This window comes from Propithecus coquereli, unplaced genomic scaffold, assembly GCF_000956105.1.
Source record: "Propithecus coquereli isolate 6110/MARCELLA unplaced genomic scaffold, Pcoq_1.0 Scaffold178, whole genome shotgun sequence".
Classification (NCBI taxonomy): domain Eukaryota; kingdom Metazoa; phylum Chordata; class Mammalia; order Primates; family Indriidae; genus Propithecus; species Propithecus coquereli.
The window spans coordinates 1,810,571-1,829,839 of NW_012142523.1; the positions used below are offsets into that span (position 1 = coordinate 1,810,571).

At 41.5% G+C, this 19,269-nt stretch overlaps 1 protein-coding gene across 1 annotated transcript in view; it reads right to left on the minus strand.

Annotated features, from left to right (window-relative positions):
• Positions 1 to 19,269, minus strand: part of YARS (tyrosyl-tRNA synthetase) — a 32,988-nt gene that overhangs the window by 4,282 nt on the left and 9,437 nt on the right. Inside the window, exons 4-9 of the mRNA XM_012642275.1 lie at positions 17,490 to 17,619; positions 12,218 to 12,298; positions 7,719 to 7,811; positions 4,482 to 4,617; positions 3,914 to 3,999; positions 484 to 619 (exon numbers count right to left, since the gene is read on the minus strand). Of these exons, the coding sequence (XP_012497729.1) occupies positions 484 to 619; positions 3,914 to 3,999; positions 4,482 to 4,617; positions 7,719 to 7,811; positions 12,218 to 12,298; positions 17,490 to 17,619 (662 nt within the window). The remainder of the gene's footprint in view (positions 1 to 483; positions 620 to 3,913; positions 4,000 to 4,481; positions 4,618 to 7,718; positions 7,812 to 12,217; positions 12,299 to 17,489; positions 17,620 to 19,269) is intronic.

A 19,269-nucleotide genomic window follows, 5' to 3' on the forward strand; every position in this document is an offset into this window, starting at 1 on the left:
CACACAAAGCTATCAATGCCAATATCTCAGCATTATGGGTAAGTGGATGGCTGACTAAGAGCCAGCGATAAGCATATGGAAAGGAATTAGGAGAATCTAAAGCTTCTCTAAGAAGCTCTGCAGGCTCTGTGCAAACAGTGGTATAACAGACTCACTCTATATACTCACTGGGTATAATAGGTCTAACCCAATCACTCTCCTTAACAGAGAGATAGATTTAGTGGAGACTGAAAGATCAAAGTACATGTCTCACACCAGCATCTCTCAACAGCGTGGACACAACAGGATGTAAACACTTCCTGTTATCAACCAAACCCATACCGAAATGACTCAGGTTCTATTCCAGGAGTCAGTGGGGCATGACATGCCTGCACTTCAGAGCCCCTAGGTTCTTGGGCCCTCAATTTAAGACAGACGTTTTTCTGAGGCCCATTGACAGGCTCTCTCTCCTGACAATGTCACCCTCTCCCTGGGCAGCCTTACTCTGCTTTGAGGGATCTGGATAGGCAGCGCTGGCCAGTTTCTTCAGTGCAGGGGTATTAAACTTTTCTCGGATGGGATCCAGCAGCTTATTTAAGGCGACTTCAACAGAATTCTTTAGGTCTCCAGGGTGTACAACCTGCAGAAGACAACAAGACCTGGTGAGATGACGTCTGGCACAGGGTACAGGACACCTGAATCTAAGAATGCCCATATGGGATGCAGGGAGTTTTTCCCAGCAGTCTCACAATCTTGAAAGGCAGGTAGAGCGGAGAAGGGAAAATCGATTGAGAAGGCTAACTGACTTGTCTGAATCCAGGTCTTTGGACTCTGAATGTCACATTTCAGAGGGTGTGTAGGGACTGAATGTATTTTTTAGTCTAATTCAAGTAGTGGCATAAACCCAGTGCTATTTACAGGCAGAGCAACATCCACATAGGTAAGCCAAGGCCACCTGAGGGAGAGAGCTGCATGAGAGAGGAAAGAAGGGCTCTGGACTTCGACAAACCTGGATTAGGTTCCCAGCTACCTGTATGACCCCAAACTAGCCTCTTAACCCCTTTATGCTTTGGCTTCTTTACTTACAAAATGGTTATAACAGCAGCTATATCTCACAGAGTCAGAGCGAGGATTCAGTCACCTAGTGTGGGTGAAAATGGTGACAGCAGTGCCGGCACATGATAATAATTCATCAATTCAATTTTTCTTCTCGAGTCCTGTGACTACCCTTTTTTATATCCCAAACTTGGCCTGAAAGAATCTTCTAGATACTCTGAGGGGATATCCAAATACCTGTATAATACAATAATATCATATTTTTGTTTCTGATATTTTATTTCATCATTTCCTTGGGAATGTTTAATTTTCAATTTTCAGTACAAGCTGTAGGCCTGCTGCTATCCAATATGGTAGCCACTAGCCTCGTGTGGGTATTTAAATGTGGATTAAAATTCAGTTCTTCAGTGGCGCTAGCCACACTGCAAGTGCTCAATAGCCACCTGTGGCCAGTGGCTTCTGTATCAGGCAGTACAGATAGAACATATCTATCGCCACAGAAAGTACTGTTGGATAACGCGGGTGTAGACCTTTTCTCATCTATTCCTTTTCATTATTCCCACTGTGTGTGGGGTTGAGAAGTGCAGCGTGGATTCTGTACCCCGCCTCAGACGGCAGGGAGGTTTCTGAGCAACGGCTGTAAAACGTCCAAAAATGGCCCTTAAGTGCCTTCAGAACTCGGAGGTCACTGAGTCTTTTCCTCTATTTGACACTCAGACTGCATATGCCATCGCCTCCAAATGCTCCTCTAGCCTCTGCCTGAACAGCTCCAGTGATGGGTGATGCAGGTTACGTGAGGCAGCCCTGTCCACAGCCAAACAACTGAGGTCACTAGAAAGGTCTTTCTAGGGTACAGTGTGTACTATTCTGGTGATGGGCACACTGAAAGCCCTGATTTTAGCATTATACAATTAATCTATGTAACAAAAACACTTATACTCCCTTAATATTTTGAAATAAAAATTATAAAATAGATAAATAAATACTCTGGTGAGAAACCAAAAAAAGGTCTTTCTAATGGCGAACCTAAACATGCCTCCCTGGGGTCCCCACCCGTAGTCCTGCTTTAGACCTCTGGTGCCAAGAGAAGAAACCTGATCGGTTCCCCATGAAAAGTCCTCCTCATATCTGAGGACAACTGAACACATATTTGCTCCCCAGCTAAACAGCCCCCATTCTTTCAACTGTAACTTTTGACATGGTTTGGAGTCTGCTCCTGTCATGACATCCCTCATTTTCCAACATGCCCCAGGTTGTCAAATAAACCTCTTAAAGTTCAAGTCTAAGGCTGAATGCACAACCCCAGTACAGGAAAGAACAAAGTGAACCATCACCTCCCCGATTCTGCACTCTACATGTCTGATGACTAAACCCAAGATTTCATTAATATTTCTTTTTTATTGAGACAGGGTCTCACTGTGTCATCCTGGCTAGAGTGCAGTGGTGCAATCATAGCTCATTGTAGCCTCAAACTCCTGGGCTCAAGCAATTGTCCCACTTCAGCCTCCTGAGAGCTAGTACTGTAGCTAGGACTACAGGCTCATGCTACCACACCTAGCTCATTTTTCTTATTTTTTTGTGGAGATAGGGTCTTGCTATGTTGCCCAGGCTAATCTAGAACTCATGGCCTCAAGCAATCCTCCCACCTCGGCCTCCCAAAGTACTAGGATTACAGGCATGAGCCACTATACCTGGCCAGTATTTCTAAGAGCCCCATCAAGTTGATTCAACCTGAATTCAGAGTCAATCAGAACCTCCCATTTCATTCCATATATATACTATCACATCTTTCCTTTGTGACCTGGCCTTGCCTGTCTTTCCCACAATGCCCTGTCTCACTTTTTAGACTCTAGTCAGACCAAATGACTTGTGAGTCCTCATATACCATGCTACTTCTTCTTACTATGTCTTTTTTTTTTGAGACAGAGTCTCACTCTGTTGCCCTGGCTAGAGTGAGTGCCGTGGCGTCAGCCGAGCTCACAGCAACCTCAAACTCCGGAGCTCAAGCGATCCTACTGCCTCAGCCTCCTGAGTAGCTGGGACTACAGGCATATGCCACCATGCCCGGCTAATTTTTTCTATATATTTTTAGTTGTCCAGATAATTTCTTTCTATTTTTTAGTAGAGACGGGGTCTCGCTCTTGCTCAGGCTGGTCTCGAACTCCCGAGCTCAAACAATTCGCCCGCCTCGGCCTCCCAGAGTGCTAGGATTACAGGCGTGAGCCACCGTGCCCGGCCTTCTTACTATGTCTTTGCACAATTTATTCCCTCACAGATTTCCTCGTGAACTCCGATTCCTCAAGCAAAACAGTGCTCGATGCTGTCCTCTCCACAAACTTTTCTAGAGAGCTAGTTAATCACTTCCTATTTTATTTCTGTTCTCTTTCTCTCTATGTATATATTCATTGTTCAGTAACACAGTCAGTGATAGGCTTGTACGTCTGCTCTCCTGCTGGACTGAGCTTCGTGAGGATTTAACCCTCTCTGTAGTACCAGTCTTTAGCATGGTGCCCAACACACAGGCACCTGGTATATCTTTTGTTAAAGTGTTTGTTGAAATGAATAATAGCCTCTATTATGTCCTTTTGTAGTTGTCTCTCTTTTTTGAACCCTGGTTTTGAACTTGTCCCTGAAATATTTCATCTTGTTGGGTGTGGCCCTTTATTCTTAAGTGTTAAGTCTTTTGGAGAGTGATTAGGTCATCAATATATTAGCTCTGTGTATATAAACCACCAGAATCCTCATCTATGCTATTAACAAAATATATAGCGCTGGAGGGCACAAAGACAGCCCTATGCCACATAACTACAAACCTGGCTAGGCCAAGATGGAGAGGTTTGTCAGAATTCAGCGAGGATTGGTTTTCCTCTAGTATTACCTCATCAGCAAAGTCCTTTTCCAGGTCCATGTAAGCTGTGTAGGTTTTGTTTCCTCCCCATTTCTCATCTCGAAGGATTACAAACTCTGTAAGAAAAAGGAACCATGCCGACACACTCATCGACAATGGCAGAGTCAGCATTCCTAACCCAAATGCATAAGTAATTTTTGCCATATATTTTGAACTTTATTATATGACATTTTATTGTCCTTAAAAATTGGTTAAGTGGCAATACTGCATACCCAGCTAGCATCCCAGCTCCTTAAGGGGAAAGATCATGGCTTACGTATTTTTTTGTATTCCTCTAGTTCAACATGTCTTGCCCCTGCCCTCATTTCTAACACCCTTGCCTATCCTGTCGCCCCCACAGAACCGAGCCTGGTAACGAACACATGGACAATTACATGATATCCCAACCTCATCCATACATTAATGTATGAGAAATCAGAGCACAGAATCAGGGCAGCCAGTCCCTGGAGGAAAGTCTGTGACAAATCAGAAGCATGATCACAGCATGAGGTTTGCTATTCTAGCCTGGCCTCTGAGAATAAACCAGGGAGTGTCTTACCAGACTTGAGGGGAAAGAGGACATGCTTGATGAAGGACAGAACCCCATTGTTCTCCACATTCCCTGGCTCACAGAATGCCTTCTTCAATTTTTTCTTCACGTCTTCCTTCCGATCAAGGAGATCAATCTTGGATTCCTGGAAGTCATGAAAGGGAAGAGGACCTCTAGTGGTTGAAAACATAAATATGCTCAACTAATCTGTATATTAAAAACATTTTTTTCCTTTCTTTTTTCTTACTAACCACTATACAAAAAGAACATTAAAAAAAATTTTTTTTAACACAATATTTTTTTTTTTTTTGAGACAGAGTTTCACTCTGTTGCCTGGGCTAGAGTGCCGTGGCGTCAGCCTAGCTCACAGCAACCTCAAACTCCTGGGCTCAAGTGATCCTCCTGCCTCAGCCTCCTGAGTAGCTGGGACTACAGGCATATGCCACCATGCCCGGCTAATTTTTTCTGTATATTTTTAGTTGTCCAGCTAATTTCTCTCTATTTTTAGTAGAGACAGGGTCTCGCTCTTGCTCAGGCTGGTCTAGAACTCCTGACCTCAAGTTATCCTCCCCGCTCAGCCTCCCAGAGTGCTAGGATAACAGGTATGAGCCACCACGCCCGGCCCTTAACACAAATTTTAACATGGCCGGGCATGGTGGCTCATGCCTGTTATCCTAGCACTCTGGGAGGCTGAGCGGGGAGGATAACTTGAGGTCAGGAATTCTAGACCAGCCTGAGCAAGAGTGAGACCCCATCTCTACTAAAAATAGAAAAATTAGCGAGGCGTGGTGGTGCGTGCCTGTAGTCCCAGCTACTTAGGAGGCTGAGGCAAGACAATCGCTTAAGTCCAGGAGTTTGAGGTTGCTGTGACCTAGGCTGATGCCACAGTACTCTAGCCCGGGTGACAGAGCAAGACTCTGTCTCAAAAAAAAAAAACAAACAAAAAAACAAACAAAAAAACATTAAATTACCTTAACAAGAGCAGGATTAATCAGAGTAAAGAACCACTCACGATCCTGCCACCCAACAAATTAAACTATTTTAATTTGTCTGTGTTCTTCCCAGGCCTTACCTATAGCATACAGAATTGCTATAAATTTGTAGTTAGAGGAAAAATTTCTATCTTGTCTTAAGTATTGCTGAGTGGTGATCTAGTCTTCATTTATAATTTTTATGCTACATTATAGTCCCCATTATTAGTGGCAACATAATTTAATAATTTCCAAACGATTAGATTATATCCCATTTTTTAAAAACAAATTATATATAATGCTACATTGAACATCATTGCAGAGGCTTTTTTTCCTTTTTTGCCATCTTTAGAATTATTTCCTTAAGCTACCCAAAATTGCTAGGTACCAAATTGTTTCCTGAAAGGTATACTAATTGACATTGCCATCAGCAATGTATGAGGATACTTGTTTCACAGCAATCACCACTTTTCCTTTTTAGGTAATAGGCTTTGTTTCTTATTTTGGAGTGACTGAGTTCATGGTCATGTGAGTTCTGTGGTTACCAAATTCTAGCCCACGTATGACTGTATATGAATCACCTGGGGTCCTTTTAAAAACTACAAATTACTGTGCTCCACCCCAACCTAAATGAGTCAAAATCTCTTGGGGTTGAGCCAGGCATTTGTATATTTAAAAAGCTCTACAGGTGATTCTGATGCACAGTCTTGTTTGGGAACTGCTGCAAGGCCTGATTTCTAGAGTTATGTCGAATGTCACCAAATAGGGTATGACATCAGGCAGAGGAATAATTGACATATGGAGCATTTTAATGTGAGAGGCAAAGGAATGAGTATATTTCTTAAAAATAATGACAATCGTATACATGCATATATTCACTAATCCCTGATCAAAGTTGGAGAAGTCAGGCTTACTTAAAGAACTAGATGAGTGCTCAAATGGGACTGAAGTCAGAATCACCTAGTAGGATTTGAGAGAAAATACAGATTCCCGACTTCTTCCCAGAACTACTTTATCAGAATCTCTATCGATAAGGTCTAATCAATGCTTATTAATTAATTTTTTAAAAATAAAAATAGGTGATTCCAAAGATCAGCCATCTTTGGCAACCCAGAACTCAACTTTTCCCATCTTTGGATTCCACTAATCCCTCCATTCTGTGCCTCTAATGATCAGAACAAAAGGGTACTTTCCCTAAGCAGGACTCTTAGATGTTAAAAGATATCACATTTATAATATTAGTTATAACAAACATCACGGGCTGGGCACAGTGGCTCACACCTGTAATCTCAGCACTTTGGGAGGCCAAGGCAGGAGGATGGCTTGAGGTCAGGAGTTTGACATCAGCCTGAGCAACACTGTGAGATCTCTCTACAAAAAAATTTTAAAAATTAGCCAGTTGTGGGCTGAGTGAGGTGACTTGCGCCTGTAATCCTAGCTCTCTGGGAGGCCGAGGCGAGAGGATCGCTTGAGGTCAGGAGTTCGAGAGCAGCCTGAGACAAGAGTGAGACCCCGTCTCTACTGAAAAATAGAAAGAAATTATCTGGACAACTAAAAATACATAGAAAAAATTAGCCGGGCATGGTGGCACATGCCTGTAGTCCCACCTACTTGGGAGGCTGAGGCAGAAGGATCACTTGAGCTCAGGAGTTTGAGGTTGCTGTGAGCTAGGCTGATGCCACAGCACGGTAGCCCGGGTAACAGAGTGAGACTCTGTCTCAAAAGAAAAAAAAAAAAAAAAAAAGACATTTCTTAAAAAAAATATATAAAAAAAAGAAATTAGCCAGGTATGGTGGCGTGTGCCTGTAGTATCAGTTACTCAGGAGGCTAAAACAAAAGGATTTCTTGAGCTCAGGAGTTGGAGGGTACAGTGAGCTATGATTGTGACACTGTATTCCAGCCTGGGCAACACAGCGAGACCCTATTTCAAAAACAAAAACATAATATCACCCTAAGAATCAAATACTAATTGGCGGAACAACCATGGCCCTCTCATTAATAAGGCTGATTTTTATCAAAGTTCTATGAACAAATTACTTTTGCTTGTGTTTTATCAGTAGCAGTAAAAACTGTTAAAAATTATAACTGGATCCCATCAGGACTAATTCTGGGTCCTCCAGTACTCAAGAACCACTTAATTAATTGAATGACATAAGGCCCCTTATCACTCAAATGTTTGAGAATTCTAGTTAGCCAGGTTACTGCTTTTTTGAATCCTCGATCTCTCCATCTATTGCTGAAGGTTTCTAAACTCAAATCACAATTGGCAACTTACCTCTTCTGAAGAGCTCATTTTGCTGCCAGTTAATCCTGGAACCATAGGATTCATCAGATGGACCCGTTTTGAGTAGCCAAGCCCAGGGAGGTACTGAGAGATTAGAAAGAAACACACAAAAGCAGGTATTAGTATACATTCCTCCTCAGTGACCAATCTCATCTAACTTGGCCAGCAACTTAACAGTTTGATATATTCCTTCCAATCTTTCTGAATATATATAATTTTCAATAGTGATCATAATGTAAGCAAAGTATTTTTTCTTATTGCTTTTCTATGAGGTCTTACATCGTGAGGCTACTGGACTTACCCTCCCATAAACAATTATAAAAGCTGGAAATACATAAAACAAAGATTTGCAGGCATCAGATAGCAACCAGTGTAGGGCCACAAATCTTGAGAGAAGGGGAGTGAGGTGACCCTACACTCACCCTGACTTTCTCCCTCAGGGCGTTTTTTTCAAACCAGATGCTGAGAAAAAGGGACCGAGCAGACAGCAGCAGACTAAGCAGAGGAGACAGAGAGTGGAGTTCAGGGCTATAGGAGGCTGAGGTTTGGGATGGATTCTACAGAAGGAAGTCCCCCCACCAGTAAAAAAAAACAAAACAACTATGTCACAATTCCGCAAAGATTTCTTGGCTGACTCATAGCTGTGCATCCACGTGGTGAGACTCCAGGAAGCCCGGCAGAGAAGAGGCTCTGGGAGGCTGGAGATCTTAGCAGAGATTTCAGAGGCCTCACAGTACTGGGTAGAAAGTTGAAGATCAGGGCCAAAGTAGAAAGGGCTTTGTGAACACCCTGAGATTTTGGTTTGAGATCCCAGAGAGGCCATACCCTAGGAATAAGGACCACATGGTAGGGGTAAGGAGATATGTTCTAACGAAACCTAAAACCAACCCCTGACAAGATGAAGGTGATAAGTCAGTAATTTAGCAGCCTACAGAAAACAGCACTCTGTAAACATAATCCAGAGCCTCTACAATGTATCTATAATCTCTTTGACACAACAAATAGGAAGCAGAAAAAAGTGACTGATACACTTGTAGTCCCAGCTACTCAGGAAGCTGAGGTAGGAGGATGGCTTGACCCCAGGAGTTCAAGGCTGCAGTGAGCTACGATCATGCCAATGCACTCCAGCCTAGGTGACACCCCGTCATTTAAAAAGAAAAGAAAGGGGGGGCAAGGGCAACATATGTAACCTAAACATCTGTACCCCCATAATATACTGAAATAAAAAAGAAAAGAAAAGAAAAAGACTGATAGTCAAGAGAAAACAGTCAATAGGGGCCAGGCATGGTGGCTCACATCCATAATCCTGGCACTCTGGGAGGCCAAGGTAGGAGGATCACTTGAGGCCAGGAATTTTAGACCAGCCTGAGCAAGAGCAAGACCCTGTCTCTACTAAAAATAGAAAAATTAGCCAGGCATGGTGGTGTGCACTTGTAGTCCCAGCTACTCAGGAGGCTGAGGCAGGAGGATCGCTTGAGTCCAGGAGTTCGAGGTTGCAGTGAGCTATGATCACACCACTGCACTCTAGCTGGGGTGACAGAGCAAAACTCTGTCTCAAAAACAAAAACAAACAAAACCAATTATTATAAAATCTTTGAGATTTAAAATATATGCAAAAAGTAAAATATATGGCAATAATAGCACAAAGAGCAGGAGGGAGTTAAATGGAATAAAACTATTGTAGATTCTTGTATTGTTGGGAAGTGGTAAAAATATCTAACTTAAACTGTAATAAATTTCAAGGATACATGATGTAATCTCTAGAGTAGGGGCTGGCAAAACTTTTCTGTAAAGGTCCAGATAATAAAAATTTTAGGCTCTGTGGGTCATATATGGTCTCTATTGCATATTCTTCACTTTTTTTTTGAGACAAGGTATCCCTCTGTTGCTCAGGCTAGAGAGCAGTGGCGTCATCATGGCTCACAGCAACCTCAAACTCCTGGGCTCAAGTGATCCTCCTGCCTCAGCCTCCCAAGTAGCTGGGACTATAGGCATTCACCACCACACCCAGATAATTTTTCTATTTATTGTAGAAATGGGTTTTGCTATGTTGCTTAGGCTGGCCTTGAACTCCTGGCCTCAAGTGATCATCCCATCTCAGCCTCCCAAAGTGGTAGGAATATAGGCGTGAGCCACTGTCCCTGGCCCACCTTTTTTATAGTCCTTAAAAAAATGTAAAAACCATTCTTAGCTTGTGAATCACACAAAAACAAGGTAGGTATGGGCCAAATCCCTGATAGAATAATAAAAGAAGGTCCAAACAAGAAAGTTAATAGAGTAGACAATATGGAATAAGAAATACTTAATCAAAAAATTTACATTGTAAACATTCCCCATTCATAAAATATATCAAAAAACTATTATTTTAATATTGTATTAGGACATTAAATATGAAATATCAGATTTCGAATCAAAAGTGTAGTTTATTATATCTCAAACAAGAAGCAGTACAATTAATCAAAGTATGTACCTAAACTATTGACACAGTTTTGCCATTTTAACGGTAGCTTGTTTATGCCAGCAATGAAGAAACCTAGAGAGCAAGTGGCAATGAAATTGTTAAAGGCATTTTACACAGCTTGTTGAGAATTGAGTATTTTTCCTTGCAAGAAGTGGTCCAAAGCTTGGAAGAAGTGGTAGTCAGTTGGTGCAAGGTCTAGTGAATACAGTAGATGACAGACGGTTTCCAAGTCCAGCTTCTGTAGTTTGAGCAGCGTTGTTTGTGCGACGTGTGGTTTAGCGTTGTCTTCCAAGAGGATTGGCCTGTCTCTATTGACCAATCTTGGCTACTTAATCGCAAGCATCCTCATCCAACTGGTTGCAGTAGACATCCGCTGTAATCGACTGACCAGGTTTCATGAAGCTATAGTGGATAATACCAGCGCTGGACCACCAAACAGACACCATTAGCTTTTTTTGACGAATATTTGGTTTTGGACTGTCTTTTGGCACTTCATCTTTATCCAACCATTGTGCCAAACGCTTGCAATTGTCCAAAAGAATCCATTTTTCATCACATATAACAATACAGTGTAGAAATGGTTCACCTGTATGACAGTGAAGAAAGGCAAGCTTCGAGACGATTTCTCTTCTGACACTTATTTAATTCATGTGGAATCCATCTATCCAGCTTCTTTACCTTGCCCATTTGTTTCAAATAGTCTAATATTGTTGGAAGGGTAACATCAAACCTTGCTGCTAATTCACACTTAGGTTGAGATGGATTCGCTTCCACTACAGCTTTCAGCTCGTCATTATCTACCTTGGTCTCAGGTCACCCACGTGGCTCATCTTCAAGATTAAAATCACTAGAACGGAATTTCTCAAACCATCGACGTCCTGTGTGTTCATTAGCCACATCCTTTCCCAAACACTTCATTGATATTTTGAGCTGTCTGCGCTGCATTGGTTCCACAATGGAACTCATATTTGAAAATAACACAACTTTTTTACTTATCCATGGTTTCACAAAAATTGCCCTAAAAAACAATTTGAAAGATAATCACAAGCCAAAACGCGCATTTGAAAGACTGAGGATGTATAATACCTTCACAATAAAAATAAGAAGCGTCAAAGTGAAATGTCAGAGACATTAACTGTCAAACTTTGTACTTAAGGAAATCAGACATTTCATACTTAATAACCTAATATAACATTCCATCGTGAGGCTTATCATAATGCATTTAACCAATTCCTTGCCACTGAATATGTTTATTTCCAGATTTTTGCTTTAAATTGATAATGTGATAAGTACCTTATACATAACTCTAGTTGTACTTATTATTTCCTTAGGACAAATGTCTAGAAATACAATTATTAGGTCAAAGAGTAGAAAGATTTTAGGGCTGTCAAATCATCCTCCAAGAATTTGCATTTCCACAAGCAGTGTTTTCTCTACCTCTTTGCCAATATGAGGTTTTTGAGAAACTTTCAAAAATACCACACACTTCCTCTCAATCTAGAGATGGCTAAAACAAAACAGAACAAACCACATACTTCTTGGTAGCTGTTTTCAACTTAACTCAAGTTCTTTCCCAGAAAAGAACTATTATGGTTTTGTGCTGATATCCTCCTAAATCCTAATAAGCCTCATCTCAGAGATGAGCAGTTTACATAACATGCAGGTTAAAGTGGACCAAATGTTCTTGAAAAGAACAGTGGTTCTGACTAGCAGTGTATCTCCCTGGAAACTGAGCTATTAGGAAGGAAGCGAATCCAACAGGTCCTGGGGCAGTTTCCCGGTGGCAGCGAATAGCATGGACTTTTGAGTCAGATAGATCTGGATTCTAATTCCTACTCAGTTATTAACTGTGTGATATTGAACAACCTTCTTATTCTTCTACCCTCATTTTTCTCATCTGCAAAAAAGGGAGAATAATACCTACCATACAGTATGATTATGACTAGTGGGACTGGCCCGTCATAGTTCAATGAATTTCAGTTGCATACCTCTGAAGCCCAAATAAAAAGACAGGAGAGAGGACACTCACCTTCTCTGCAAATGTGAAAATCTTTCTCTGATCAACACCTCCAAATTGGGCATCTACTTTTAGATACTCTTCATCCAAAGCCTGTGGGAAGAAACACAGGAGCATAAATACCTACCGCACTTCTTCTATATGGGTCTGAGAAATCAATAACTTCTGAAAATCACTAGATTTTTCAGTAAGTAGAACCAGGGAGAAAACAAACAGCTTTTAGCCTCCCTATTGGCCTCAAGAGTTGTATAAACAGTTGCTGACTGCCTGCAGTGAACATTATTCCACATGAATAAAAAATAAGAAGAGCTGTCTCTACCCTCGTAGTGCTCATAATCCAGTAGGGAGGGAGAGAAGACAAACCATTGTCATGTCAAAGGTACCCTACTGAATAAGGCAGCCTGTGACAATTGTCAAGTAGCATAAAGAATTAAGTCCTGTGAGAGCTCAGAAAAAAGGTAAGACTGAACTAGTAAACAGTGACTGTCACTTCTGACATGGCAGGCCTGGTGCCAGCTTTGTGAATGCCAAGATAAATCAGATCTAGACTCTCCCTTCAAGAAGCCTAATTATCCAGTTGGGGTCATTTCAATACAAATCATTTCAATACAGTGCTAAGGGCTAACCTAGATGTTCTTATAAGGAACAGCACTAACACAAGGAAGAAATTACCTCTACTTAATAGGATGGGTGTGCGGAAGGCTTCCTAGAATCAGACTGTGGGCTGTGCTTGGTTTTAAAGAACATATAGATGTTTTTCACTGTGCAGAGAAAAAAATGTGAGAAGGCATAGAGGTGTGAAGTGCTTAGGGAAATTATGAGTGATTCAGTCTGCAAAAGCACAAACTTCAAGGAATGTGGGAAACAGCGATGAGGTTAGAAAAGTATAATAGGTAAGAAAAGTATAAAATGCCATGCTAGGGGGCTTAGAGTTATTCTGGTCAGTGAATGGTTTTAAGGAGGGGAGAAATATGACAAGCACTGTAGAAAGATCACACTAGTAACAGGGCAGGGCATGGACTGGAGGCCTGTGAGTTGGACACAAAGAAAAGAGCCAGAAGGCTGTTGAGAGAATCTGGGTGAGAAGTGATGATGAACCAAAAGCAGTAAGGATGCAAAACAAGAATAAATTTAGGAGATTTTTAAGAATTAGAACTGATAACATTTAGTGCATAATTGGCTGGGGGAAGAGGAAGGATAGGTAGAGGAAGAGAAGGTTGAGCAAGCAGGAACAATCCAGAACAGCATTATCCATCCTTCTGTGGTGATGAATATGTTCTATGTCTGTGCTGTCCAACGTAGTGACCAATTGAGAACTTGAAACATAGCCAGTGCAGGCTAGGTGCAATGGCTCATGCCTGTAATCCTAGCGCTTTGGGAGGCCAAAGTGGGAAGATCACTTGAGCCCAGGAGTTTGAGGCTGCAGTGAACTGTGATCGTGCCACTGCACCCCAGCCAGGGCAACAGAGTGAGAACCTGTCTCAAAAAAAAGAAGTAGCCAATGTGGGCCAGGCATGGTGGTTCACGCCTGTAATCCTAGCACTCTGGGAGGCCGAGGTGGCAGGATCGCTTGAGCTCGGGCGTTCGAGACCAGCCTGAGCAAGAGTGAGACCCCGTCTCTACTAAAAATAGAAAAAATTAGCCGGGCGTGGTGGCATGCACCTGTAGTCCCAGCTACTTGGGAGGCTGAGGCAGGAGGATTCCTTGAGCCTGGGAGTTTGAGGTTGCTGTGAGCTAGGCTGACGCCACGGCACTCTAGCCCAGGCAACAGAATGAGACTCTGTCTCGAAAAAAAAAAAAAAATAGCCAATGTGACTCGTAACTGAAAAACAAAAATTTTAATTTTAATTACTTTTAATAGCCACATATGACTAAGACTAGAGGCTACTATATTGGACATTAGAATGTCTTTAGGTTTAACCCTGGGAAGGATCTCTTTCAGGTAACAGAAGAAGACTTTATAATATCAAATATCACAGAAACTTACAAAGAAAATGTTAAGTGTGTCTACATCTCTCATGCTATCTTCCTTAAGTAACCATAGCTTGGTTTGTATTTTTCTATCTTCTCCTTACTCATATAAATATACACACACAAGAAATACGATGTGTTTGTTTTAATGGAAAATAGGATCATACTTAAAATTTATTTTCATACATCATTCTGAACTTCATATTCTTTAATTAAAAGATTATGGGCTGGGTATGGTGGCTCACACTTATAATCCTAGCACTTTGGGAGACTGAAGCAGGAGGGTCACTTGAGGCCAGGAGTTTGAGAACAGCGTGAGCAATATAGCGAGATTCTGTTTCTACAAAAAATAAAAAAATTAGCTGGGCGTGGTAGCACCCACCTATAGTCGCAGCTACTTGGGAGGCTAAGATAAGAGGATCGCTTGAGCCCAGGAGTTTGAGGTTGCAGTGAGCTATGATGACACCACCGCACTCTAGCCCGGGCAATAGAGCAAGACTCAAAAAAAGAAAAAAAAAAGCTAACAATCATCTGAACCTTCAGCAAGTCCTATCTTTTTGCTGGAGGAGAGTCTTGCCTTGATGTTGATGGCTGCTGATGGATCAGGGTGGGGTGTGAAGGTTGGGTAGATGTGGCAGTTTCTTAAAATAAGACAATGATGAAGTTTGCCACACTGATTTGACTCTTCCTTTCACGAAAGATTTCTGTGTAGCATGCGATGCTGTCTGATAGTATTTTACCCACAGTAGAACTTCTTTCAAAATTAAGAGTCAATCCTCTCAAACCTTGCCACTAGTAATACTGTAAATTCTTGGTTGTCATTTCAACAATGTTCACAGTATTATCACCAGGAGTAGACTCCATCTCAAGAAACCAGTTTCTCTGCTCATCCTTAAGAAGCAACTCTTTATCTGTTCAAGTTTAAAAAAATTTTTTTGGAGATGGGGTCTCACTCTGTCACCCAGCCTGGAGTACAATGGCATGATCACAGCTCTGCAGCCTCGAACTCCTGGGCTGAAGTGATCCTCCCGCTTCAGCCTCCTCAGTAGCCGGGACTACAGGTGCTTGCCACCACCCCAGGACAATTTTTTTCATTTTTTCATAGACAGGGTCTTGCTATGTCAGGCTGGTCTCGAACATCTGTCCTTAAGTGATCCTCCTACCTCAGACTCCCAAGTTGTTGCGATTACAGGTGTGAACCACTGTGGCTCGCTCCTGCTCATGTTTTATCACGAGATTACAGCAATTCAGTCACATCTTCAGGTGCCACTTCTAATTTTAGTTCTCTTGCTATTTCTACCACATCTGCAGTGACTTCCTTCACTGAAGTCTTGAACCCCTCAAAGTCACCCATGAGGGCTGGAATCAACTTCTTCCAAACTCTTGCTAATGCTGATGTTTTCACCTCCTCCCATGAATCAGGAATGTTCTTAATGTCATCTAGAATGTTAAATCCTTCCAGAAGGTTTTCAATTTACTTCGCCCAGATCCATCAGAGGAATCACTATTTATGGCAGCTATAACCTTAGGAAATGTATTAATTAAATAATAAAACTTGAAAGTTGAAATTACTCTTTGATCTATGGGCTGTAGAATCAATGTTGTGTTAGCACACATGAAAACATTAACTTCCTTGTACATCTCCATCAGAGTTCTTGGGTGACTAGGTGCATTGCCGATAAGCAGTAATATTTTGAAAGAAATCGTTTTTTCTGAGTCGTAGGTCTCAACAGTGGGTTTAAAATATTCAGTAAATCATGCTGTAAACAGATGTGGGGTAATTCAGGTTTTGTTGTTTCATTTATAGAACACAGGCACAGTAGAGTTAGCATATTTCTTAAGGGCTCTAGTATTTTTGGAATGCTAAATGACCATTAGCTTCAACTTAAAGTCAGGACTCGCATTAGCCCCTAACAAGAGAGTCAGCCTGTCCTTTGAAGTTTTGAAGCCAGGCATTGACTTCTCCTCTCTAGCTATGAAAGTCTTAGATGGCATCTTCTTCCAACAGAAGGCTATTTCATCTACATTGAAAATCTGTTGTTTTAGGCCAAGCGCAGTGGCTATGCCTGTAATCCTAGCACTTTGGGAGGCTATCACCGGAGGGTCGCTTGAGGCCCAGAGTTTGAGATCAGCCTGGGCAACATAGTGAGACCTTGTTTCTACAAAAAAATGAAAAAAAAAAAAAAAATTAGCCAGGTATGGTGGCTTACACCTATAGTCATAGCTACATAAGAGGCTGAGATGGGAGGATTGCTTGAACCTAGGAGTTCAAGGCTACAGTGAACCATAATTGCACCACTGCACTCCAGCCTGGACGACAGAGTAAAAACCTGTCTCTTAAAAAAGAACATGTGTTGTTTAGTGTAGCCACCTTCCATCAATGAGCTTAGCTAGATCTTCTGGGTAACTTGCTGCAGCTTCTACATGAGCACTTGCTGCTTCACCTTGTACTTTTACGTTATGGAGGTGGCTTCTTTCCTTAAATCTCATGAGCTAATCCCTGCTAGTTTCATACTTCTTTTCTCCAGTTTCTCTCCTCTCTCAGTCTCCACAGGACTGAAGAGTTAGGGCCTTTCTCTGGATTAGGCTTTAGCTTAAGAGAATGTTGTGACTGGTTTGATCTTCTATCCAGACCCCTAACACTTTCTCCATATCAGCAATAAGGCTGTTTCACTTTCTTATCATTTGTGTCTTCACTGCAGTGGCACTTTTAACTTCCTTCAAGAACTTGTCCTTTGTATATACAACTTGGCCATTTGGTGCAAGAGGCCTCGCTTTCAGCCCATGTCAGCTTTCAACATGCCTTCCTCACTAAGCTTAATCATTTCTACCTTTTCTTTCACTTGAACACTTAAGAGGCCACTGTAGGGTTATCGATTGGTGTGATTTCGATACTGTATTGTCTCAGAAAATAGGGAAGCCAAGGAGAGGGAGAGAGATGGGGAATCGGTGGTCAGTAGAGCAGTCAGAACACACGTAACATTTATCTATTAAATTCCCCATCTTATGTGGCCACAGTGCCCCAAAACAACTACAACAGTAACAACAAAGATGACTGATCACACATCACCATAACAGATAGAATAATGAAAAAGTTTGAAAGATTGTAAAAATTGCCAAAATGCGACACAGACATGAATTGAGCGCATGCTGTTGGAAAAATGGTGCTTATAGACTTGCTTGACACAGGGTTGCCAGAAACTTTCAATTTGTAGAAAATGGGTTATCTGAGAAGTACAATAAAATGAGATATGCCTGTAGCTAGAAACACAGCAGAAAAGACAACTGGGGCCACTCCATCGCTCTTAAGTACCTGTAGTCCAGGGTACAACAGACCACTCAGCAAAGGGTGCTCCACCTGCTTTACAACCTCAGCTCCAGCTTTCTTGGCATCGTGTTGTGTGACCACCGAGGAGAGTCTGTACACATCTAGTGTGTATTCTCTAAGGAGGGAAGGAAGAGGGACAGTTATAAACTGGGGCCTCGGCCTCAGTTTCCCAGGGCAATCCTAATGCACATTAATTGACTCCCCTAATCTTAGAACATTCAAAGAGAACACTTACCTGGCAGATTCTAAAATGTGAGAGATCTATCTCCCTATCCAAAATATTACTTTATTTTTATGTTTTTCCTTTTAAAAGATGGCTTTAATTAATCTTTTTCTTCATTTCTGGAAAATGTTCTGCTATTATCTCTTGAAATACTGCTTCCCTGCCATTCCCCTCCCATGTCTTAAACCTAGAACACCTATTCAACAAGTATCAGAATTTGTCAATCTATTTTCCATGCCTTTTTTTCTCTAAAAACTTAAATACATGCAAGAAATAATGAACAATACAAAGAACAGTGTACCCATTATGCAGTTTAAGAAAAAGGACCCAACAATTGTAGTATTTCTGAAGCTCCTGAGCACCCCTTCATAATTCTGTCTGTTTTCCTCTTCCTTCAGAGTAACCACTATCCTCAACTTCTGTGTTTCTTCCAGTTTTTTATTATCCTTGTATCTCTAAGCAATATGTTATAAATATCCTCATGTATCTCGGTATACATGTGCAAGTTTCTTTATATATGCCAGGGGTAGAATTCCCGGATCATGGGGGATTTGCATCTTGAACTTAAGTGGATAATGCCAAAGTACTTTCCAAAGTGGCTTTTATCAACTTTATTACTTGATTTTGTCATTATTTTTATTTTTTGCCAATTTGGTGAGCATAGAATGGTTTCTCACTGTGGTTTTAATCTATTTCTTTGAATAATAACCAAGGAGGTTAAGTATCTTTCCATATGCTTATTGGTCATTCAGGTTTCTTCTGTGAAATGCCTAGGGAAGTCTTTTCCTACTGGATTGACTTACTTTTTTTTTTTAACAACTGATTCTATAGTTTTTGAAATATAATACTGTACATTAATCCTTTGCCATTTACACGTTATAAATATCTTCTCCCAATTTGTGGTTTGTCTTTTTACTTTATTTTGCCCTTTTTTTTGAGACAGGGTCTCACTCTGTCATTCAGGCTGGATTACAGTGGAGCAATCATAGCTCACTACAACCCCAAACTCCTGGGCTCAAGGGATCTTCCCAAGTAGCTAGGACTACAGGTGTGTATCACCACGTCCAACTAATTTTTATACTTTTTGCAGCAACATGGTCTTTTTATGTTGCCTGGGCTGGTCTCCTACTTCGGGCCTCAAGTGATCCTCCCGCCTCAGCCTCCCAAAGCACTGGGATTACAGGAGCGAGCCACCACATCCAGCCTATTTTATTTTTGATCTACTGAAGGTCTTAATTTTAATGTAGCTAAATTCATCAATCTGTTCCTGTGATTTGTGCTTCTGGTGTGTTTTGTTTAGCTTTCCCTACTCTGAGATCTTGAGATAGTCCCATATCCTGTCTTTTTTTTTTTTTTTGAGACAGAGTCTCGCTTTGTTGCCCAGGCTAGAGTGAGTGCCGTGGTGTCAGCCTAGCTCACAGCAACCTCACACTCCTGGGCTCAAGCAATCCTTCTGCCTCAAGCCTCTTGGGTAGCTGGGACTATAGGCATGTGCCACCATGCCCGGCTCATTTTTTTCTATATATATATATTTTTAGTTGT